The 25,018-nt window shown below is 40.2% G+C and overlaps 1 protein-coding gene across 31 annotated transcripts in view; it reads left to right on the top strand.

The window, feature by feature from the left end:
* AHI1 (Abelson helper integration site 1) overlaps positions 1–25,018 on the top strand; it is a 180,734-nt gene that overhangs the window by 145,951 nt on the left and 9,765 nt on the right. For 24 of the 31 annotated variants that reach the window (XR_011497651.1, XR_011497648.1, XM_070496191.1 and 21 more), the window contains one exon: positions 16,648–16,703. The exons of 3 other annotated variants lie outside the window; for them this stretch is intronic. Coding sequence is in view for 22 of the 28 variants with exons in the window: in XM_070496191.1 (XP_070352292.1) it covers positions 16,648–16,703 (56 nt within the window). In the remaining 6 variants the exon portion in view is untranslated. Of the gene's footprint in view, positions 1–14,205; positions 14,470–16,647; positions 16,704–25,018 lie in introns of those variants that run through there. 4 more of the 31 variants (XR_011497646.1, XR_011497645.1, XR_011497644.1 and 1 more) reach the window with 3 other exon arrangements.

Raw genomic sequence — 25,018 nt, 5'->3', positions numbered from 1 at the left:
AGGGAATAACTTTTTAAATGTTGGAGTGACACACAAAATTATACACTAAGGAGACAAAGCCAATGGACAGGTCCAGGGTGAAGATAGGTAAATAAAGCACACATGAATCTTGGAGGAAGCAGAAAGTTTTTATTAGAAAGACAGGTTAATAGATTAGTCTCGGGTTGGAGCAGCGGATCTCAACTAAGGGTGATTTTTGCCTCCCAGGAGACCCTTGGCAGTGTGTGCAGGTATTTTTGGTCATCTCAACTGCAAAGACGGGGGATATTACTGGCATCTACTGGCTAGAGATCACGGATATTGCTAAAAGTCTTATAATGCAAATGACAGCCCCCCTCAACAAAGAATTATCTGGCCAAAAATGTCAGCGGTGTTGAGCCTAGAACAGTACCCCTCTGCGACAGGTACATGTGCATGAGGATGCAGATAAGTTGATAGAGTGGAAGTCTAGAAATTAAGGATATCTTTATGTTCTCCAAAACAGAAAGGAAAGTCCACTTCAAATGCAAGAGTCAGAGGAGTGAGCTGGGAAGAAGAATAGTGACCGTTAGAATACCTGTAAGGACGGAGGGAACAGGAGCTCGTTTGGGACGTAGAAAGAGATTCCTGAGTAGTTCTCAGAGCTGCTGCTTGGATACCATAAAAGTGTAGGTGGCATAATTCTGTGTAGTTGGAGCTTTTCTTCATTAATGCTCGGCATCTAGGGCATAGCCGTGGAGAAGGCAGACTTGGTTTGATACGTAATTGGAGTTGTTGTGGGTGTGATAGAGGACAAGAGGGTGGGAGACTTGATAGCGTTGGTAAGAGAGTCACTGGAGTGACGCACCATGGAGGGTCAGCCAGATTGGAAAGGACGTGGTATCAGGAGAAGACTGGCAGACTTAGAAAGCAAGGTTCTTTGCAAGGTTGCAGAAGCCACCCACACCCAGGTAGAAGCAAAGTGTCACACAGTGAAGGAGTTCACAGACTGAACTGTGGTGCATAAAGCCAGAAACTCTTTTGCTTGTTTAATATTTCATATGTCAGGCAGCTCAAGGTTAGGATAAATTCACAGAGTATGTATAGGAGCTGAAGTGAAGTTGAAGGACGTGATTAGACCTGAGCTAGCCAAGGAGCCAGCACCCAGGGTGTTGTGCAGGTTGTCCTCTTGGACAGTAAAATTCCAGGATGACTGCAAGAGTTGGGATGAAGGAGACACTGGTGAACCAAGAGCTGAATTCTTAATTCTTGGTTAGAGCAGATGTCTCAACCTTGGCTTTGCATCGATATCAGCTACAAAATTAAAAAAATCAATGCCGATGCCTGTCCCCACACGAGATTGATTTAATTGGTCTGGAATGGGTAGATTGCAAAAGCTTTCCAGGTGATTTTAATGTGCAGCCAACTTTGAGAACCATTGTGTTAGAGTGACCACAAGGTCTGAAGGTAACAGCTGCAAAGATAAGCAGAGGTTATTATTGCCAGGTGTCAAGGCTCCCAAGGAGGGGTGCTTTGAAAGAGTAACAGCCTAAAATCAGCAGCTGAGAGCTAAGAGGAGGCCAGTGTTAACTCCAGTCCTCATGGCTCACGGTTGGGTTATGTGAGAATGAACAGCCTATGCTGCAAAGAACTGAAAGAAAAATGTTTCTTGGTAAAATACCAGTTTCAAATACAGCAAGAATCTATGGTGATGGTTGACTATGCCAGTATGGGGACTACAAGGGATACAGTTGAAAGGGCTGGCAAGCAATTTGACTGTGGGCAAATGTTACATGTGTAATATTATCCATTGTCTGGAATGCACTAAATTTAAGAATGTAGGAAGATGCTAATGTAAATATGCAACCTGAAGGTGTTTAATGCAATGAAAGCATTTATAACATTGGCATAGGCAGTCACTGTGACAGGTAACAATGTTTGTAGTCTGTCAAGAACTGTGTGAGATGCTGTGAGAGACACAGGCTTTACTTGTAGTGGCTTACTGGTACCTCTGACTCTGCATCACGCTGACCTCTGAAATTGGGGTCACCTAACTCCCCCCTCTGTGTGCTCCTGTCCAATAGCCTTGAACTAATTCTGCCTCAACTAGACGAGCTAGAAGGAATTCTCTCAGCATCTTCCTGGTTGCTGTGAAGTTGGCGTTGCCTTCCTCTTCCTAATGCCCCTGTGTGCTGTGGATAGAGACCCCCTGCCTGCTGCCAGCACTCCCTGCTTCTCACTGCCCGTGCCTCTCCCTGCTTAGGTGATGACTACTGCATCATGGTCTTGGTCTAGACTGTAGTTGACTTTTTAACTTTGTGTGCCTTTTCCTCTCACAGACTGGTCTCCATGCTTAAATCTGCCTTCATTTTCTATCCCAGCAGACCAGTCCTTCAGATATCCAGCTCAACCCTGAGGTCTGCTTCAGGCTAATCCCACTGCTGCGTGAAACCTAATTCTAATAGACCTCAGAGAACTTGCCAACATGCACAGCAAAACATTTGAAAACATAAGTAAAGGAAGGGAGTTGCAGACGATGAGAATCCATTTGGGTAAAGGAGTAGAAAAGTTCTTATGGAGAAGATGGAGCTCAAATTGGGCTTTAAAGTTTAAGACGCATGGATTTCCTTTATTGAAAAACATGATTGATCTGCTTTATCTGAATCCATGTGTTAAAATAAAGTCCTACATATATTTTTCCTTTGGGGAATGTACCACATATATAGTTGGGCAATGTTTTACTTCCCTGTGGGGAAAGTATAAAGAATGATCAATGCTTACGGAAAAAGAAGTCCCTGAGGAACGTGAATGCTGTCCCAGGTAATCACAATGCCGTGGGTGCACTGGGTCATGACGCGAACAGCCAGCCCTGAGACGCACGCGACTGGGCTTCCTTAGCACCTGGCATTGCTTGTGTCTTCAGTTTAGTTCCTTTATCAGAATATATATGGTTTGAGTTTATCAAGATCCTGCCTTATAAACCTACCACAAATTCCATCAGATGTTTAACTTCATGTGCAAGTTTTATTTTTATCATCATATATAAGATATGTTAAAAGAAGAAGAACATTAAAAGTAGTCTGTGGTAAGTGACAAAAATGAGGGGGGAGTCCTGAGTTCATAGAATTCTAGAACTGGTGACAGGGAGGGGACCTGAGAGATCATTCCTGATGATTCTAGTCAATTCCTTCATTTTATAGATGAGGAAATCGAGATCCAGAATGGTCGTAAGAGGCTTGTTCAGAATGACACTCCCGGTTAGGAGTTCGGCCCCCACATTCTCAGGCTGGTCCCCTTTTTCATCCACCAGCTAGTCAGTGAAATAGACAGGCAGCTGTTACCTGCACAGCCAGCCACATTTTGTGTCACACTGGTGTTTTATATCCCTGTTTGTTTCATTGTACCCTTCTTCATGTGAAGTCTTTAGAATTGTATTCTCTACACTTTTTTAGGAAAAAAGGAAAGAAACCTCTATAGTTTTCTTTCTTTTTTAAATTATTTCTATTCAAACAATGGAATAAGAAGTAAATTATACCTTTTAATAGCTTGGCAGCTGCTGACACTTGTAAGTTCTTCCAAGTGGAACACACCTGTTGTATTACTAAATGTGCCAGGTACCTTCCAGCATTTCATCTCGTTCATGGAAATGTTAGTGGGTGATGGCAGCCTTTGCCTCTCCCACTGCAGGAAGACGGGACAAGCATGAGTTAGTTTTCTCCACAACAGTCCAGAGTCCCCGAGCAAATCAGTGCTCACCTACACCATGGCATGGGGCATGGGGCATGGGGCATGGGAGGGTGTCCTCCTCAGCGTCCTCCACAGCGAGCTGTGAACTCGCATCTGATGGAAGGGAGAAACCTGCTGCCCTCAGGGAGGAAGGAATGCAGAAGCTTTGAGAAAAGTAGTGCTGGCAACCTCAGTTTACTTGTATTTTGTTTTGCCCTTTTTTTTTTTAGATTTTTTTATTTTTTGATAGCCTAAGCATTAACCTATATCATTCATTTGGGGAGGAAAGTTGTTAAAATTCCTTTTTTTAAATTATTTTAAGTTCTACTATAAAAGTAATATATCCTCATAGTTTTAAAAATTCAACCAGTAAGGAATAGTGTAAATGGAAAATAAAACTCCTCTGTCCTAATATTCATGTTCACTCCAGTAGTTTCTTGCATATCCTGCAAAAAATGTTCTCTGTGTTTGTAAACATGCATATCTTTATTCATGTCTATTCTTTGTTTTGATGAAACTAGGATCATAATTAATATTCTGATTTTTTTCTTTCACCAATATATCTTGGACGTCTTTTCTTATTAGCACAGGCAGTTGTGTTTTTTTAAGTTTCAAGATACTGAAATACCCAATTTTCTTTTTGTTAATTCCTGAAGTGCCCAGTATTTTTAATTTCTGAAAATACTCAGTTTTCTTTTTTTATTTCTAAAAAAAAAAAACCCAATGTAGAAAAGTACCTTCTACCTTCTATAATGTTTCAACATCAACACAACCAGGTATGTTTTTGTATAAACACCAGATGTATAGTAATAATTTCTCCCAGGAATGTTAGCTTATTTCTGTGAATGTAAAGAAATTACTGTGATATTTTTGCTTATGTCTTTCTCTAAAAACTCATTAAATGAATAATAGTTATTAGTTTTACTATTTCAAGATAAAAATATCCATCATAGCTCATGTCTTCATTATCTTGAGTATTTACTTAGTATGCAGAGTCAGTAGGGCAAGCTGCTAATTCAGAAGAGCTGGCTGCTGACCCAGAGTACACTCTCCACTTATATTCAGGACAGCTGTGTTCTTGTCTAATCCAAAACAAGAACAGAGAACCCAGAAGCATCAGATAGCTCCAGAGCAGTTCCTCTTCCAGCCACACACACACGCACACAGAACTTTACATTGGTAACCCTGTCAACCTCCCAGAGAAATAGCAGGCGATAAATAAATGGTCTTCAATGTGCATGTGTCTGTCTTAGTCTACAAAATATCTAGTTTTCGTTTACCCTCTTCATCCCAAAAGTAGTCAGTTCATTAAAGCCTGGATTAATTGCCCTTGTATATCACTATTTTTAAAAATCACTTCATATAGAAAAAAATTGTTTCCACTTACTAGTCCTTATACCAGGAGTTCATCTGAATTGTTCTTGACTGTAGGGATAGTATGATTTTACTACTGTGTTAAGTACAGCAACAAATTTCTAATAGATAGTGGTTATGCTGAAGCAGATTTTCCAAACACCTGGAAGTTAGTTAATGTACACTAAGTCATGGAAAATCCGATCCTAATTGTTATTGCCTCCTTCTTATTGCTAAAGAATACTGTCAACTTATACCTTATTTTAGTAATTTTGTTTATCGAAGAAAGTGCAGTTATTTCTAATTTGTTATATTAAATCGATAAGAAATAATTTACACTTGGATTTGCTTTAAAATTTTAGGAGTATTTGAAGTTTTCTTCCTTTATCTGAAGAGAACTAAATCAAAATCTTAACTAATAAGTAAATTAAAGCTAAAGTACTTCTTTGTGTCCCATAAGGAATCTCAGTGTGGACAAAACTGATATATATTTCTTTTCTCCCCTGATCTGTTCCCATAACTTATAAATATTTTGAGGAAAAAATACTAATTTCAAAAAATGTTATTTACTTTTGAAAAATATCCATTAGTCTGAAGATATAACATGTCCTGCGAAGAGATTAAATGGAACCCTGATGGTGTGACAGCAAAGCCAGTGTGAGTCACCTCACACCCACAGATTCCACCCCAGTCACGTCCGTGAGTGTTCTCCCCAGAGGCTCAGAAAGCCTCAGAGTCTCGTACCCTGCCGGAGCCCATGAGAGCAGCGCTCTGCTGAAGGAGCCCGTGAGAGCTGAGCTCTGCTGAAGGAGCCCGTGACCAGTGTGGCTGCTCATGCTCCTTTCACACGCATGCCTCGGCCATTGGACCTGACACGGGCTCCTCAGCAGCTCTGGTACTTGCCACGTTGGGTGGTTCCCCTCCGTGTCTCCAGGACCCCTCTCCCTTGACAGAGGGAGGCCCCACAGGCTGCTTGCCTTCTCAGTTGATGCAGCCTGGGAACAGGGCCTGGGTAGTCACCAGTGGTTCTGAAGTAACCCCCAGAGTCTCCACCCCAAAACTGAGTTTGGGGAGCCTGTCATTTCCTTGAGGTCTTCCAGCTCCCATTACTTAAAACTTATACAGAATAACAGAAGGGTGATATTGTTTCCCAATTTAGCAACCCACTAATTCTTCAGCTGATCTGAGTCTCTGAGCCCAGCCTCTGTCACATCTCATTTTCTTGTACAGATCTTCCATGAAAATTCAATTGAGAGAGTTAAATAAATTCTCAATAAAGATTTCATAACTGTTTCAGTAACTGTTAAGTATTTGTAGGACATTCTTTCATGACTCTGAGAAGGCAGGCATAGATTTTAATCTTTGGATGTTGCATGTACATAAAAGTATAGAGTAAGGGATGCTGTACTGGGTCAGACCAATGTTCCACATGGCCCGGTACTCTCCCTGACAGTGACTTTAAGGTAGTTTGATACGGTAGGATGATGTCTGTGTCCATGATGATATTATTCAAAGGTTAACCTAAATAGCAGTAACGTCCCTCCAGTAATCTATTTTAAATCTAAAGTGTGAAAGATGTTATTGGGAGAACTCCCCACCAATCATTCCTAGTTGTGAACTGTCCTTTAGATAGTGGCAGAATTATTATGAGTCACCCTCTCTTTTGACTTGACAATCAGCATGACCTATTTTTGGAAGTTCTCTGATCTCCTGACTCTGCTATCCTCTTCTTTTGTCGAACACTCCAGGGTTCCTCAACGTTGGCACTATTGGCATTTTGGGCTAGATAATTCTTTGTTTGGGAGGAATATGTTGTACATTATAGGATATTTAGCAGCATCCCTGGCCTCGATCTACTAGAGGCCAGAAGCACTAACCCCCTCCAGTTGTGACAATCAAAAATGTCTTCCAGACATTGCCAAATTTCCCCCGGGGGCCCCCCACCCAAGGTTGAGAGCTATTGTTTGTTTTAGTAGAAAACTATATAATATACAATATTACATATGTTATATATATTTTAGGATACGTGTGTTTTCCTTAAATTATAATTCTTATTTTAAGGTCCTGTTAATAGAATGTTGCCGTCATTTTCCATTACCTGCAAGTATATAAATAGTGGTGTTGGGGTTATAGATATCCTACTTAAAAACGGTAGTTGTGGGGCCAGCCTGGTGGCGCAGCAGTTAAGTTTGCACTTTCCGCTTTGGCGGCCCAGGGTTCACTGGTTCGGATCCCGGGTGTGGACATGGCACCACTTGGCAAGCCAAGCTGTGGTAGGTGTCCCACATATAAAATAGAGGAAGATGGGCACGGATGTTAGCTCAGGGCCAGTCTTCCTCAGCAAAAGGAGGATTGGCAGCAGATGTTAGCTCAGGGCTAATCTTCCGCAAAAAAACAGTAGTTTCACGTAAAGATGTGTCCAGCTAACTGAAGCTCATCATGATGAGTATATATAATGTCTCTTAATTAAATTGAAATATCTTGACTACTGTTTATTTCCTTTGCTTGAGAAATTAGCTGTCTGCTCATCTTTATGTAAACCGAGGAAAATTAACTGCTGATGTTCTCGTTCCTGCTTAGCAGTCCCAGTAATATGGTCATAATCTCCAATTCTAACGTGGTTCTCCTGTAGTTGTCATAAAAAGGAAAGAATGGTTTTTATTTCAATGTCTCTTTATCCACATGAGCCATGCGTACAATGAAAGCTCTTTTTCAACATATTAGAAAATTTGCTTTTTCTCTCTTTCACTGAACTTTTTTGTACATAAGTTTAAAGCAATATAAATATATACAGATATTCAGATGATGAGGTAGAAGGAGTCACTTGCTTAAATTGGGCTGCAGACAGACTGGCCAGAAATCCCCTCAGTCAGAGACATCTCTTTTCTCACATAATCTCATAGCATGTTGTTTATCTCTTAGCGTATTTGTCACTGCTACCTCGATGCCAAGTTATTTATGCATATATTTGCCCTCGAGAAATTATGAGCCTCTGCATCACCGTGTCTGTTTAATATTGTTTGTTGAGAGGAAGATTGAAGTGCTTGATGAGTAGGGTTGATAAGAATCAAGATTCAAACCAGAGGGAGGTCAGAAGGCAAGAAAGGGAAGAGATGGGGTCACAGCAAATGTGCTTATTGGCTGCTACGCTGTACTCGCTGTGTCAGCTTCAGACAGAGAAGTCTGGAATCGGTCCTGAGCTCAGCTACCCCACGAATTGCCAGTTTGGTATATGCCAGATTAATAGTTCTCAAGCTGCCAGGCCTTAGAGTCACCTTGGGCTCTTGTGTAAAAATACCAGTGCCAAGACCCTACCCCAAATGTGCTGGTCTTTGGGAGGTACTCCTTTATATTCCTAAAAGCCTCCTTTGTGCCGCAGTTGTGTAACTTTGTAGAGAAGGCTCTTCCAACCTCGTTGGAGGAGAAATGGATCTACTTCAGGCCCTCGATCTCTAGATGTAAAGCTCCAGTTGACCTGACTGTGGAGCAATCATAAGCCGTTCCTTCCACATACCTCCATGAGACCAATGGGAACCAACTGCCAATAGTCTCATTCCCCCCAAAGCCCCCACCTTAGCACTTTACATAGAAGATATTCTTGGTAAATGGTTGTGATTTGATTGAGATAGAGCTTCCAAAACTGGATAGATATGTCAGGAATAAGCTTGGAGGAGGTAGCAACTGAGAACAGTAAAATAGTAATTTGGTTGATGCACGGAAGCCATACTGAAGAACATAGTCAATTCCTGTTCTTCGTAGTAGTTCTGTACTGTAGATTCACTGTGAACACTGAATTAATGAGTACGGAACCAGTGCTCCTAGGAGAAGTACAGAGTTAGGTTCCTGTGAGCGCCTGGTCACTACGTTTTCATCAACCAATCAGTACGTAACCTTGTTGTATGTGCGTTTCTGTTTAAAGACGCTTTATGTAGTATATATTGTCGATTCATTACAGTTGGGTGCATACCCAGCAGCACTATAACTTGTGCCTAAACAACTAACACAGCATTGTATCTGTAAGCATGTCAGCCTTCTTGCACTTAGTCACACTAGACAGCACTTCAACACTATGTATAGGGACCATTTTAAACAGCAAAGTCACCAACAAAGGGCACAAAGATGAGAAAAACATGGCACTAAATAGACCACAACAAGGACACTTGTTTATAGCGTAAGAGCTGAAACAATAAGGCAGAACATTAGAAACATGCAGAAGCATTAGAAGTTTCTTATGTTTCAGCCCCAGCTGGGAATGTGTGCATTGGGCAACTCAATTTTTTCACCACTCTGCATGTGTGCATGTATTCAAATGACTGTGAAAGCACCATGAGTATCGTTTTGGGGATGACAAGTAAGTTTTAGTGAGTAGGTGAACTTGCAAATACAGAATCCACAGATAATGAGGATCAGCTGTATTTTGAAACTTTATTTAAAAGTACATAGTTGTTTCATAACCTGTCGGTCTTTATAATAAAGATGAAGAAGGAAAGGTCAGGCAAAAGAAGTTGAGTTAAAAGGAAAAGTGCAGCTCGCTACTTCTAGCATGGCTCACGCATTTCGCTTTTTTCTTCTATTCCTTTGTTCTTTGGGTGGAAATAAAAGTTCCTTGAAGACAGGGACTGTGTCTTGTTCAAAATTGAATTTCCAGCATCTAGCACAAAGCAAGTGTTCAGTAAGTGTTTATCAAGTGGAGGAAGGATCAGGCAAACAAATAGGAGCAGCTGCACTGAGGCATTTATTAATCTTCCAAGTCGGACCTGAGCCCTGTGCCCCCACATCCGCAGTGAGGGTCTTGCACGCAGGCAGATGCTCAGCAGTACACAAAGGCAGCAGTGGGCTTCATGAAACTGTCAGGTCTCCTTCAGTCTCTCCGGTTTCCTTCCCTAATCTCCCATCACTAGGGAATAGTTTGGTCCCATAGAGAAAGTGCATGACCCAAATGACTCTTCAGTTTACAGGAATTTAAAAGTGGTGGGGGTAGCATTCTAATATTTCCTGCGTTCTTGGTTATCCGCAGTCAGTTCTCACTCTCCCCAAACCAGGTCACTTTGACCACCAGGAAACAAATGCATAGAAACAGCGATTACTTAGCAATTTGTTGCCAGACACACGCACACAGCAGTTGGAGTGTGTGACTTGGCATTCTTAACAGTCCCCGGGCCTGGGGACGTTGTTCTCCTTTCTTCTCTGGCATTTTATCATTGCTGAAGAAGAGCCCGTAATTGTATTGGTTGTCCCTCTGTTGTGTTCGTGATTCCCAGCCTCCCTGCGGCCTGGAGCATCTTGTTGTTCTTCCTGGCTCTCTACGTCAGTCTTTGCAGTGCCTTGTCAGAATCATGTGCACGTCCCTCAGATTTCTAACCTCCTACTCCAAGTCGACTTCTTGAAGAGCAGTCATGCAGCAGGAATCCCCTCCACCTCTCATCCCTGCTTTCTCTGTATTTCTGTGATTTCACCTTCCTTCTGCAGCCACTTGCAGATCTCAAAGACAGAAGTGCCCTTCCTGTCTGTGGCTGACCTCTCCACTGTGTTTGTGGTCATTTCCCTCCCACATTCTTCCAGCCCACACTTATCCTCGATTATTTATTCATTTAATGTGTATACATTGGATGTCTGCTGTTTATCCAGGCACTGTGGAATGTGGTCTGGACAGTATAATGGTGAATTAAACAGAAATATCCCAAGCACTTATAAAACTTACAGTCTAATGAGTGAAAGTAACTGTAATTAATACATCACAAAGCTAAACATTTAAGCAATAAAAGGACAGTGAAGGGAAAGTATGAGTCCTCTGGTGAGAACTGGGTGAGTTGGTTCTTATAAGGGGGCCAGGTAGGCAGGAGGATACATTTGAGGCATTAGAAACAGCATGTGTGCAAGCCCTAACGTGGCCAGAAATGCTCTTCAGAGAAGCTGGAAAAACCAGCTGGTCACAGCGGGGCGGGACAAGGGGTGAAGCACAGGATGGAGGGAAGGACCAAGCCGACAGGTTACAGACCTTGTAAAGAAGTCCTCTAGACCCCGGTGTTCTGGGTCGCTGACACCATTGCCTCTGCCCTTTCTCTCCTTTCCTTCACTTGCCTCTCCTCTTTCTCTCTCATCCTCTGGCTTTGCCTCCCGCTGTAATACCGCCCTCACCAAGATATATGCTGCATCTTTTTTCTTCATTTTTCCCTAACATATTTTTTCTGGATTAGCGCTTCTACGCCATAGTTGCAAATATTACTTTGGTATTTCAGATGTATCAAATTCTATATATGTAACCCTGGCTCCTGTTCTGAATTCCCCAAGTGTATTTGTAACTACCTACTAGAAATTTTCATGTAGAGTTTATTCTGGAATCTCTTGTCCCATATGCCCAAAACCAAATGTGTTTTTTAAAACCTGGTTTTTCTTCCTGTACTCCAATGTGTTAATGAAATCATCATCTACCTTCAACTTCAAGGAATTCTCTCTCAAAAGAGCAGGCAAATAGTCAAACATCAGGGTTTTTTGCAGCATAGTAATATAAGTGTTTTGATAGAGTTCTACAGGAAATGCTAGGACAGCAACTAGAAATGGCCCCTGACCTAAGCTTAATGAGGTCAGGAAAGGCTCTCCAGAGGAGCCGATTTCTAAATTGAGTTTTATGGGAGGAGGGGCCCCCGGGCCAATTGAATAGATACACACTGAGGCACGGTCCACTTGGGCCACCACAAATTCTTCATCACGACCGGACAAAGGTAAAGAGAGAGAGAGCTGACCCTGAGCAAGTGGACAGGATCAAGAAGGTCTTTGTGTCATGTGTCAAGGAGGTGGATTTTATCCTGAAGCTGGTGGGGAGTCATCAAAGGGTTTAAAGCATGGAGGATGATATGATCAAGTTGGTTGTTTCAAAAGCTCATTGTAGGATCTCTGAAAAGACTGGGAAAAAGCAGTACTAGAAGAAATAAGACTAGGAGGGTGTGCAGTAATCCAACCCAAACATAGAAGAAACTAGGATGTGGTGACTAAAGCCACGTGAAGGAAAAGGAGAAATCTCAGCTTCTGGTTTGAACATCTCAGTGTGTAGAACGTAAGAGCTTCACTGTGAGGCAGCTGTGGGGCTCCGGGGAGATTTGCTGAAAACTAATGATGGCCACATCATTTTGAAGAAAACTGTAGATCTGGGTCCAGGGTGTGGTTGGAAGTCATTACCACATACTTGCTGGTTGAATCCCTGTGAGGGTTGTGGTGAAGGATGACAGGACAGAGGGAAGAGGCATTCGGGTTGCCAGGCGTTTCAAGAGTGAACTGAGGGGCAGGAGCTTGGGGAGGTCATTGCTATGAAGCAGCCCCTGGTCTCGCAGTCTCCGTTCTCCCTTCTCCTGTCTGTGATGTACTTTTGACCTGCCTACTGGAGAGACCTTCCTAAAATGGAAATCCAGTCATGGGACTTACCAGCTCAGAGCTCTCAGTTGGCTCTACATGTCTGTAAAGTCCAGATCTTGTCAGTTATCCTCTAGGTCCCACCCCTCAGAGACTGAACAGAAGTGTGGACCTGCTTTTCCTCATCTTCAAAGCACCCTCCTGGGTCTGCAGCCCTGCAGACCCATCCCTCCAACCTCTGCTCACTGTTTTCTTGCACTGTGTAGTTTTTTGTGCTTCTCCAACTGTCAGAATTTCAGTTCATCCCTTAAGATCTAGCTAAATGCCCGCTCCTCTGTGAGTCCTCACAAGCCTCCAGTTCGAGTTCAAGGCTTCTGTTCCTTTACTTCCTCGCATCTCCCTTTACCTTTATCACAATGTCCATCTTCTTCTGCCTTGTGGGCTGTAGCCGTACCTGTCCACATTAGATTAGGAGCTCTGAGAGCCTCCTCAGCTTTGTCTCCCCAGGGCACCCAGCATAGTGCCTTCCATGCAGAGTGGTGCTCTCTAAGTGTTTGCTGGTGGTCCATGAGTGTTTGCCGCTGCTCCAGAGCGTTTGTTGGTGCTCCGTAGGTATTTGCCGGTGTTGTTTTTAATTGGCACACTTAGTATCCAAACCTACACATCATGAATCAAGATGAAGGCCTTCACGTTTTGTTTTAATATACTTGTAGAAGATGCATTTTAATGCAGAGGAATATTTGTCCTTAAGGAAAAGCATTATAATTGGAGGATTTGGAGTCAAATACAGCTCACATAATTATTAATAAATTCTAAAAGAATCAACACCAAACTTATATGAATATTTAACATTGTAAAATTGTGCTCCTGGAAAGAGAACTTTAGCAATAGAGGAAACCTGCAAGAGCTTGTCTGCTCGAGTGGTTTGTAAACTCTCCTCTGTGGAGCCCTATTCCTTGGGGCCGTGGAGGATGAGGCTGGAGAGGCAAGGTTTGCCAGGCTGCCCAACCCAGCTTCACTAGAGTGGTTCTACTTTCAAGTCTTTGTGTATGAGGCTTTCAAACAAAATGGTATTGAAAAATAATTTTGCTGTCAAATCAGTTTGAAAAACAGGATTGCAACCTTCAGGCTACTTCTGTGACCCTGGTGACTCTGGGCCTCCATTTCCTCATCTGCAAAATACAAGCATGGTGCTGTGACAGTCGCTTTTATTCTGAGCCCCTCCTGTTCGTTTGCGAGTAATAAACAGACCCCAAGAGAAGTTAAGTGGCTTAGGCCACATAAAGAGTTAATGACAGAACCAAGACCAGAATTTAATCACCAACCCTGGCTCTTGGGGTTTTTAAAAAATTCCTGCAAAGTGGGTAAAACAAATTATAGGTATTAATTTATATGGAAAAGGTAGATATCAGGAGGTATATCAACAGCACATAAAATAGAGCTACGCTGTATCATAAATTTGCCTTATTTAGAGCTGATGTGCTAGCTACAACAAACATTGATTGAACATGTACCTAATGTTACATTCATAATTCAAGTTTATAGAAATATTTGGGTGAGTTGTTTGCATGTCCCATTTATCTCTTACAAAGCTGTTTATGAGTTGTTTTCTTCTTGGTAAAACTCCACGTATTCAGTGGAGGCACTTAAAATCATTCCATTAATCGTTCCTTTCGTGTTTCTCTCACCGCATCTAAATTTAAAAGCATCACTAAGAAGTTGTGAGGGTTTGGGAAGCAGAAGTCTCTAGATTCTGGTCCTTTCATTCATCTCCTCTGCTTTGCTCATCTTCCTCTCTTCATCCCTCCTCTCCAAATCAAGGGCATCCATGAAGAGGAAACAAGGTCACAAAACAGCTGTCTGAGAGGTGTGTGTGGACAGGAGGGAAAGAAGGGCCGTCATTCTCCTTGGCCTTGTTGATGGTGGGGGGTGCTTATGGGCTGATTGTATTGTAGACTTGGGGGCTTTTTTGTTGAAAGATAAAATGAAACAAAACAGCTCACAGAGACACCTCCTTCTTCCCCCTCCTTCTGCCTCCATGAGTAACTACCCATATGGCGTGCTGCTGCTGAGACCAAGGAATGAGTGAGTAAAGGTGTTTAGAAGTGAAGTATTGGTCCTAATTAAATAAGTGTCCTTTTACAAATAAATATTAAAACTTTGTAATGTCGATACCCTACTAATTTAGGATTCATAGGCTATGAACACAGGTTAAGCTACCTTTGCATCATGAAAAAGGACTTGGATATGCCAGGTACGGTATTGCAGTAATACAGAAGATAAGATGGCAGGGCCGATGTAGCCTGCTTACGAAAAACTTTCTGGGGACATCACAGCATCTATTTCACATGAACAAAATAATAAAAGTAGATTTGGTAAGACCTGCACATGGCAATATGTTGTTACTCATTTGTCAGGATCACAACAAATGATTAACAGTAACATTGACTTAACAGTGATGTATAATTCAGTCTCACTTCTCCCCCCTCAACCTCTGGACTATATTCAAATTCTGATTAGAGCCATTATGTTGAGTTTTTTCATAATCTAGTAGTTTTACAAAGTTTTATATAGGTACAGTCATGCACCACATAATGACTGTTCAGTCAACGACGGACCAGGGAAACGATGGTGGTCCCACAAGATTGGTACCATAGAGCCTAGGTGTGTAGTGGGCTATACCATCTAGGTTTGTGTAAGTGCACTCTATGATGTGCAGACAATGACAAAATCACCTAATGACGACGCACTTCTCAGAACACATGTCAATGTTAAGTGATGCATGAGTGTACATATATTTGTGGTAAGATGCTGGTCTTGCCATGGGCAAAGAGATAGAAGTAATACTTAGACTACGTAACGCATAACACATCTTACCTTTAGTTTGATTGCTGTGTTTAGAATTTATTTTCTAAGTCTGGGGGAAAAAAACTGAAGAAATTCGGTTATGCTTGATGCTTTCTGAGTTAGGTTTTGATGGTTTTCTTTCCTTCTTCATCTCTTGGGTTGAAGGCAGCTAGACTATTCTGAAATCTCAATTAGTCCTTAAATTTGAATTTTCCCTGTGTTTGTACTTTTTCCCCTAAACACATCTTAACTGAGTCAGATCATCTTCACTGGTAGGGAAAAATCAAAGCGTTATTGGTTCTTTTGTTGTCTGTGAAACTGGGTCACTTACTGCTGCATATCCACCTTTCACCACCAAGTCTCCGCGTTCTTTAATTCTTGTTTTTATTACATGCTTGAGTTAAACCTATCCAGCTAGCAATTTCACATAACTATGGTCCAGAGAAGTACAATATCCTCTTGAAATCTTTATGATAATAAAAGTAATACTTGTTTAAAGACATTCAATGCCAAATCCTGCTGAAGAATGATCTTGCAGAAATCTGATTGTGAGAGAGGAAGTCTAAAAAGGCAAAACCGGCTTCAGCAGAGATACGACTGAGAAGGCAGTAGTTACTAAACAAGTTACGACTGAAGGAGAAGGGTGTATCCTTTTCTTTCACTTCAGTTTGGTTTTTTGTTTTCTGAGGGTTTTTTAATTTAAACAATTGGGTAGATTTCGTTTGTATGTAATTCAAAACTTTAACGTGCTAACAATGTATATTTTCTGCGTGAATTTTAAATGAATCCTTTCCATAACGTGTAATTGTCTCTAAAAAACATTTGCAGTCTGTTTTGTAACAACAGTGGGTTGATGTCTTACATCAAACACCATTCCCCACAGTGTTCTTTCATTTGGAGTTAATGTTCAAATTCTAGAGGGACCGTCTAACATTCGATATAATCTGGCCCCACTAAAGTGCTTATTAGTTTTTCTCCTAGAGGTGAACATAATACTGAACAAATTTTGTGAAAGATTTGAAGAGCTTGCACAATGAAAATTTTACACATAGTTCAGTGAGTATTACTATGAAAATAGAGTATGCTGAAAAGATGACAAAGGAAAGATGCAGTCTTGAAAGATAAATTTAGAACTTAAGTAATATGCCATATAGTGTTACTAGACTGATTTAGGGTGATTCACAACTCTCTTTGCCGCACACCTGAAAGCTGACCTGGTGGCGTGCTGAGCGATCTGGAGATCGCCTCCCTTGGTCTCCAGAGGAGTGGATACACTGTGCTGGCAGACACTCAGTTCAGAAGAGGCGTGCTCCCTCCTCACTCAGCAAGTGGTGGGTTTTCAGCATGTGAATACTGCCTGTGTCTTCTTCTCTAATTTTTGACTTATGGTTTGTTTTTCTTCTTCTTTCCCAACAGTCAGTCATTAAGGACAAGTCCCAGGATTTCAGACTGGGCTCAGAGTCTATGACACAGTAAGCAACTTCTCCTAAATAATTTGGACTGATAAATATTTGGGTATTTTTTTAAGGACATTTTCTCCATTTCCCTTTTCATAACATCATACTGTAAGTTAAATTTCAGATAATTGATTTTTGAAAGAGTTTAGCTAGTTTAAGGAGAATTTTTTTTAATTGAGTTCATAATAGTTTACATCAATGTGAAATTTCAGTCGTGCGTTATTTCTTGACTGTCACCACATAAGTGCTCCCCTTCACCCCCTATGCCTGCCTCCTATCCCCCTTCCCCTGGGAACCACTGAACTGTTTTCTTTGTCCATGTGTATGTTGATATTCCACATATGAGTGAAATCATGTAGTGTTTATCTTTCTCAGTCAGGCTTATTTCACTTAGCATAACTCCCTCCAGGTCCATCCATGTTGTTGCAAATGGGATGATTTTGTCTTTTTTATGGCCGAGTAGTATTCCAATGTATATATATGCACCACATCTTCTTTATCCAATCATCAGTCGAGGGGCAGTTGGGTTGCTTCCATGTCTTGGCTATTGTGAACGATGGTGCAATGAACATAGGGCTACATATGTTACTTTGGATTGTTGATTTCAAGTTGATGAGTAGATACCCAGTAGTGGGATAGCTGGGTCATATGGTATTTCTATTTTTAGTTTTTTGAGGCATCTCCATACTGGTTTCCATAGTGGCTGAGCCGATTTGCATTCCCACCACCAGTGTATGCGGGTTCTAGTTTAAGGAGAATTTTTTAGTGGTTGAAATATGTATTACAACATTATATGTATGTGTATTACAAAGTTATAAGAAATAATAAATAAGAATGTTACACTAAATTTTTGTTTTTATAGACACTTTTTATCATTTATTTTTGTTTGAGTAACATTTTGAAATGACATTAACTGAAAACAAGTAGGTAATATGGTAAAAAATTATGAAATGCCTATTTTGATGCATTAAAGAAAAAAAATTAATAACCAGAATGTTATCATTATATGTTTTCTAGAAATGCCTAATGTATTTGAGCAATTTATTTTGAGGTATTCATTTTAAAAGATCTCTAGGAAGATTTTGTATTTTTATTTGGTGCTTGCTATGTCACTTAATCCATAAATAGAAAATCCCTCTTTTACCTCAAAAAAAAACCTTCCCAAAATATTTCTCCATTTTTATCATTGAGGATCATTTTGTACCTAATTTTAAGCTCAACCTTCTTATTCCCACCTCACTAGCGAGCTGTCACTTGTGCCTTCACACTGGCTGTGCCCACCTGTCCTGCCATCACCCCACACAGGAGAGCACGCCTGCATACATGTGCACACACACGAGCCTGATGAGCTTCCTTCAGGAGAGTGTTTGTTCAAGCACACCGTGCTGTACGCTTTGGAGAATAATATGTCTCTTCCCATTCAAAAACTCTGATTTAGATGGCAGTCTAATTTATAGGAATTATCAAATAAAATCATGCATTATTTCACAAGATAATATTTCACTGTACAGATGAAAGACAAACACAATTTTTAAGTTGTATTTAAAAAAGTCACAGAATCATGACCTAGAAGATGCTGTAGACATTCTTTCTGGATCTCCTCTGTTTGGAGTCGAGGAAAGTAAGGGAGAGGGTTGTGCCGAGTTCACAGGGCACATTATGTCAGCACTCGGACCAAGACCTCAGCCTTCTGTTCCCACACTACTGAGTGTGTGTGTGTTTGTAAACTGTATGCAGTGTCCTGAGGCTCCTTGGTAAGATACCATTTTGTGTAAGTTTAAAAATCTTTCTTTTTCAGAGATAAAACTATTGATGAGTATATAACAATATATAGCCTGTGTCACTTCAGAGCCCTGCCACCCACATTATCAGGTTTGATTCTCACCATTTCCCTGGGAGACATGCAGGCCTTTTACATGTGGAGAAACCAGATCCCAGAGCCTATGACCTGTGGCAAATCACTGCAGCTAGGAGGTGGCAGACCCAGCCCAGGACACAGGTCCTGTCTTGCCTAATCCACTGTCCTGTCCGTGCTGTCCCTCTGCCTGCCGGAAGGTGCAAACACACATCCCAGGTCTTTCCTTTTTTCTCTTTTTGTTGTATCTGCCAGGTGTGTTTTCAGTTCCAATCTCTGAACAGTTGAAATTTTACGTAATAGTTGTTAATACGATCACTGAGCCTAAGGAGGTTGTACTCAGTGACAGATTACACATATAAAAAGATAGACTGGAGCAATGAGGACAGACTGTTTCAACAACCAAAAATGACCATATTTGATACATTATGGGAACAATACTGTCCATGTCTTTGACCGTGTTTCAGAAAAATGTTTAGAACTTTTTGCCTAATTTGCAAATGAAAGACTGCAGTCACTCTGACTGCACTGGATGTCTGCTTCCAGGTGATCCAGAGATCCATGCCATGCTCTCCAGGTTAAAGTTCAAAAAAGCCCCCCGAGACATCCCAGCTTCCAGAGGCTGTCGAGGTCACTTGGCTTCTCCTTTTGAACGTAGAGCACTTATGAAGCTTCTGAAAATAAATTTTCATGAGAAGTTCAGATATGTCTAGATTCAGGTTTATCTGAAGCTTTGGGCTTTCCCTGAGCTCATAATTTCTTAGAAGTAAGGATGAATTAAGATACGTTTCTCATGACTTGAAAACTGTAGGCGAGTTGAAGGTGGAAATACAGAGAAGTCATTTCTTTATCTACTTTATTGACCTGAGTCCATTGTGGCCAAGTAAATGGACAGAAGCTGATTTGTTTCTTTGCAGCCTTGCCATTCAGTTTGCAGCACCTGCTTAGTAGTGGGTTGACCAAAACATGTAATGAGCCACATAGGACTGCCTCCTACCACTTGCCCCTTGAATTTCTTGTCGTGTTTGTTCTTTTTTTTTAGAAATGTCGATCACTTCTGCGCATACAGTATATACACATTTTAGTAAAGCTATACTTTCTTTTTAAGGCAATCGTGAAGAAACTTCTGTAGGTTAATTTAACAAAGGCATTTTCCTGAAAGTCTTAAACTTTCACCTTTTGTACCTCATGTCCCTGTGATGTTATTATCTGCTGCCCAAATCAGAGTTTGTAATGAAGCTAGTTCCCTAGTTACTAATATATTCTGTCTTGAGTTTGCTGGATTTTTTTAAACATAGAGTGCTTTATTTCATTAACAACATTGGTCAGAGAGAAGTTAATACAGCTGGTCAATCATATTAAAGTCCTTTACTTATAAACACTCGAATGTGAACTGAATGAATGAATGAAATCTCTTCTTAATATAGTGTAGCCGTAAGAGTTCATTCCAACTATCCTATCACTCCCCCACTGTATGTATTTTTACATCTTTATAATAATTTTACTCCAGACTCCTTCAATTTCTTCTTCTCTTCATGAGAAGGATGTAGTTTACCTTTTTTCCCCTAAAATACCCTGTTACTTGCAACTATGTTTTTAAGTTTTTACTTTCATTATCCATTTTCCATCCTTTTTCTCACTCTCCTCACCTGCCATTTTTGAAACCAAAACTACCCATTATCAGGGGTGTGACATGACAATGTTCTTCATACATTCTAAATTTGTTCTTTATCGGATACATGATTTGCAGGTATTTCCTCCCAGTCTCTGTTTTGTCTTTTCATTCTCTTTCTTAACAGTGGCTTTCCAAGAGCAAACTTTAACTTTGATGAAGTCCAGTTTATCAGTTCTTTTCTTTTATAAATTATGCTTTAGTACGGTATCTAAGAAATCTTTGCCCAAAGTCACAAAGGTATTGTCCTATGTTTTCTTGTAAAAGTTTTATAACTTCCTGTTCTATATTTAAGTCTACGATCTGTTTTATGTTAAATTTTGTATGTGGTATGAGGTTTGGATCAGAGGGTTGGGTTTGGTTGGGTTGGGTTGGGTTTGTATTTGGATATCCAGTTGTTCCAGCACCATTTGTTGAAAGAAGAGTCCTGCCTCAACTGAATGGCCTTTGCCACTTCATTGAAAATCAATCGTCAGTATGTGTGTGGCTCTGTTTCTGGACTCTGTTCTGATCCGTTGGTCTACTGCTCTGTCGTTACATCACTAACACACTGCCTTGATTACTGATGTTTTATAATATGTCTTGGAATCAGGTATTATTCGTCCTCCAACTTTGTCCTTTTTTAAAGCTGGTTTAGCTGTTCCCGGTCTTTTTGTATGTCCACATGAGTTTTAGAATAAGCTTGTCAATTTGTCCAACAAACCCTGCTAGAATTCCAGTTGGTATTCCCTTGAATCCACAAATCAGTTTGGGGAGAATTGACATGTTAACAATGTTCAGTCATCTGACTCATTAACATGACATATTTCTCCATTTATTTAGGTCAGGTTTAATTTCTCTGAACATAGTTTTTTGGTTTTCAGTGTATAACTCTTGCACATATTTAGCTGATCTATTCTTGCATATATGTATGTAAATGGCATTCTTTTTCAATTTCAAATCACAATTGTTTGTTGCTAATTTATGGACATACTACTGATTGTTGTATGTTGATCTTGTGTCATGCCACCCTACTAAACTCTCTTGTTAGTTGTAATAGCTTTTTAGCAGATTTCACCAGATTTTCTACATAGACAGTCATGCAAATAAAAAGTTTAATTTCTTCCTTCCCAATTTTGGATGCCTTTTATTTGTTTTGTTTGTTCGTTTTTGTTTTTGCCTTGTTGTACTGACTGGACCCTCCAGTACAGTGTGGAATAGAAATGATGAGAGTAGGTCTTTTCTTTTCTTGATCCTTTGGGAAGTGAATGGGAAGGCATTCAGTCTTCCCTGTTAAGTATGATATTATAAGTTTTTTCATAAATACCCTTTATCAGGTAGTTTCCTTCATGTCCTAGGTTGCTGAGAATTTGTATCAGGAATGGATGTTGGATTTTTGTCAGATGCTTTTTCTGCATCTGTTAAGATAATCATGTGATTTTTCTTCTTTTATTTGTCAATAAGGTAAATTACATTGATTTTCAAATGTTAAGCCAACCCTTCATTCTTAGGATAACTCCACCTATCCTTTTTATAAATTGGTGGACTTGATTTGCTGAAGTTTTATTTGGATTTTTAAGAATTTTGTTGATGAGGCAGATGGGTCTGTAGTTTTCCTTTCTTGTGATGTCTTAGTCTGGTTTTGGTATCAGGGTAAGCTGGCCTCATGAAATGAGTTGGGGAGAGTTCCCACCTCTTCACTTTTCTAGAAGAGTTGGCGTAGACTTGGTCTTCCTTCTTCCTTTTACATTTTCTGTTTCTTTATTAATATTCTCTATTTCGTGGACATTGTTCTCATATGTTCCTTTAATTCTTTGCACATATTTACAATGGTGGATGTCAAGTCTTTGTCTAAAAAGTCCAGTGTCTGGGCTTCCTAAGGGACAATTTCTGTTGATTGCTTTTTTCCCTGTGTCTGGGCCGTACTTTCTTGTTTCTTTGCACGTCTTGTAATCTTTTGTTGAAGACTGGACATTTTAAATGATATAATGTGATACTTCTGGAAATTAGATTCTTTCACCTCCCCAGGGTTTGTTGTTGTTGCTACTTATTGTAGTTGTTCTTTGTTAAGTGACTTCTCTGAACAAATTCTCTAAATGTAATGTTTGGCCATTGAAGTCTCTGCTCGATTAGATTAGTGATCAGCTAATAAGATATCCTTAAACACTGGAACCAGTCAGTCTCCCCAGTCTTGCAAAGGGGCTCTGTTGGTGTGTTGTGCACCTTCAACACTGAGCCAGCCAAGTGGCAGCTCTGTCTTAACCTTGGCTTCTGGCTTGCACAGAGCGTCAAGGTCAGCCAGAGGTGAGGGCTTAAGGCCTCCTCAGGCCCTTCCTGTGCACGCACCCAGCCCTACCCGTGTGTGAGACCTTCTCGACTCCCAGGAATATGTGTGAGCTTTTCAAAACCCCTGTGGACATATTCTTCTCCCATCTTTTCCTTTTCAGCTTTTTGGTTAGTCTGTTTGCCTGCTGTTATTCGCCTCTCAGGCAGCTGTGAAGTTAATTATAACTGTTATCAGCAAATGTTTCCCAAGGAAAAGGCAAGCCCAGAGCAAAGTCAGATACAGACAGCCTTACAAGTGGTACCTCCAGACAGGTCGGATAATCACAGCTCTTTGGGAACGAGGCTTTGGAGGAGCTCCAGCCCTGTCCTGCTTCCTCCCCTGGCTGCCAGGCTGTTGGCTTTCACCATACATGCAGGCTGTTCCTTTCAAGGTCCCCAAAGATCTGGACAGTGGGGGATGGGACTAGGTCAAGTTAAGATGACACAAAGCTTGGTGTTCTTACCAAGACTGAACCTCTTTTCTTGAACAAACATTCCCCAGGTTGCTACATGCTTTGGGCTAGTTTCAGGAATTCTGAAAAGGTTGGTTCTAACCATATTAGCCAGTTTTTTCATAGGTTATTTGCAGGAGAGAATTTTCAGAAGGCCTTACTCCGCCGTTTTCACTGATGTCACTATTTCTTATTCACATGTTGGGTGGACTCAACAGTAAAACTGTCTGGGCCTGGAGTTTTCTTTTTTTGAAAGATAATTCAATTTATGTAATGGAAGTGAAGCTATTAAGGTTATCTATTTCTTCTTGTATAAGCCTGATAGTTTGTATCTTTCAAGGAATTTGCCCATTTCATCCAGCTGGATGAATTTATTGACATAACTTATTCATAGTATTTCCCCATGATCTTTTTAATATTGATAGAATCTGCGGCAATATTGCCTCTCTGATTCCTGATATTGATAATTTCTTTATCCCCCACCCCCTAAATCAGCCTGACTAGTGGTTTATCGGTTTTATTGATCTCAAAGAACCAGCTTTTTGTTCCATTGATTTCTCTTTATTGTTTATTTTCTGTTTCATTTATTTCCACTCTGATATTTATTATTTCTGCTTATTTTGAGTTTAATTTGTTCTTTTTCTACCTTTTAAAGTGTAAACTGTGGTCATTGATTTCACACCTTCTCTCCCAGTATAAACACTTAGTGCTGTAAATTCGCACCATGTGCTGCTTTAATTGCATTCCACAAGTTTTGATATGTTGTGGTTTCATGTTCATTCCATTCAAAACACTTTATAATTTTCATCTGGATTTCTTCTTTGACATGCGGGTTGTTTGATTTCCATTATTTAGGGATTCTTCCAGTGATCATTTTGTCATTGATTTCTAATTTAATTCCGTTGTGGTCAAGGAACGTAGTTTGGATGATCTGAATCCTTTTAAGTTTATTCAGAATTGTTTTGTGATCCTTAATATGATCTCTCTTGGTAAAAGTTTTGAGTGCCGTTGAAAAGAGTGTGTATTATTCACTTGTCTACCAGAGTGTTCTTGCATAAATAAATGAGATCACATGGGCTGAGTGTGGCTTACATCTTGTGTTGCCTTACTAATTTTCTGCCTGCTCAATCAGTTATTGAGAGTTGGGTATGGAGCTCTCCAACTAGTATTGTAGGCTTGTTTTTTTCCTCTTGCAGTTCTGTTAGTTTTTGTGTCATATATTTTGAAGCTCTGTATTAGGTGCCCATATATTTAGGATCGGATGTCCTCTTGTGAGATTGATGCCCTTATTACTATTAAATGACTTTATTTCTGGTAATATTCTTTGTTCTGCAGTCTATTTTAACATTAAAGTCACTCCAGCTTTCTTTTAATAGTGTTAGAATGTTGTTATGTTTTTTCAAACTTTAAATATAAAGACACAGATAGGTTAAAAGTTGAGTTCATGCTTTTTTATCCTATATGACCATCTTTGCCTTTTATTTAGGCCAATTAGACAAACATTTACATCTAGTATGATTATTAATATGGTTGAGTTTTAGCCTATCATACTGCTTTTGCTTTTTGTTTTCTATTTGTCTCATCAATTCTTTGTTTCCTTTTTTCATCTTTTTCTGGTTTCTTTTAGGTTAGTAGTTTTTATTCATTTTATCTTGTTTGTGAGCTTATTATCTATAAATCTTTGTTTTGCTGTTTTAGTGATTTCTTTGGGGTTGGAATACAAATCCTTATTGCACAAGCATATCTTCAAGAGCTTTAAAACAATGCACTTGAGTTTCATCCCTCCTAACCTTCATGCATCTGTAGTCATACATTTTTTTTATATATGTTATAAACCCCTTGCTACATTGTTATTACTTTTGCTTAAACTGTGATCTTTTGAAGAGATTGAACAATAAGAAAAAAATCTTTCATATTCTTCCATTTTGTTACCACTTCCAGTGTTTTTCACTCCTTTATGTAGAGCTATATTTCCATCTGCTGTCGTTTTACTTCTGCCTGAAGGACTCCCTTCAACATTTCTTGTAGTGTTGGCTGGCGTAATATG

The sequence above is a fragment of the Equus asinus genome, chromosome 24 (assembly GCF_041296235.1).
Source record: "Equus asinus isolate D_3611 breed Donkey chromosome 24, EquAss-T2T_v2, whole genome shotgun sequence".
Lineage (NCBI taxonomy): Eukaryota > Metazoa > Chordata > Mammalia > Perissodactyla > Equidae > Equus > Equus asinus.
Note: the sequence above shows the minus strand (reverse complement) of the source record. Positions and strands in the feature narration are given on the sequence as shown.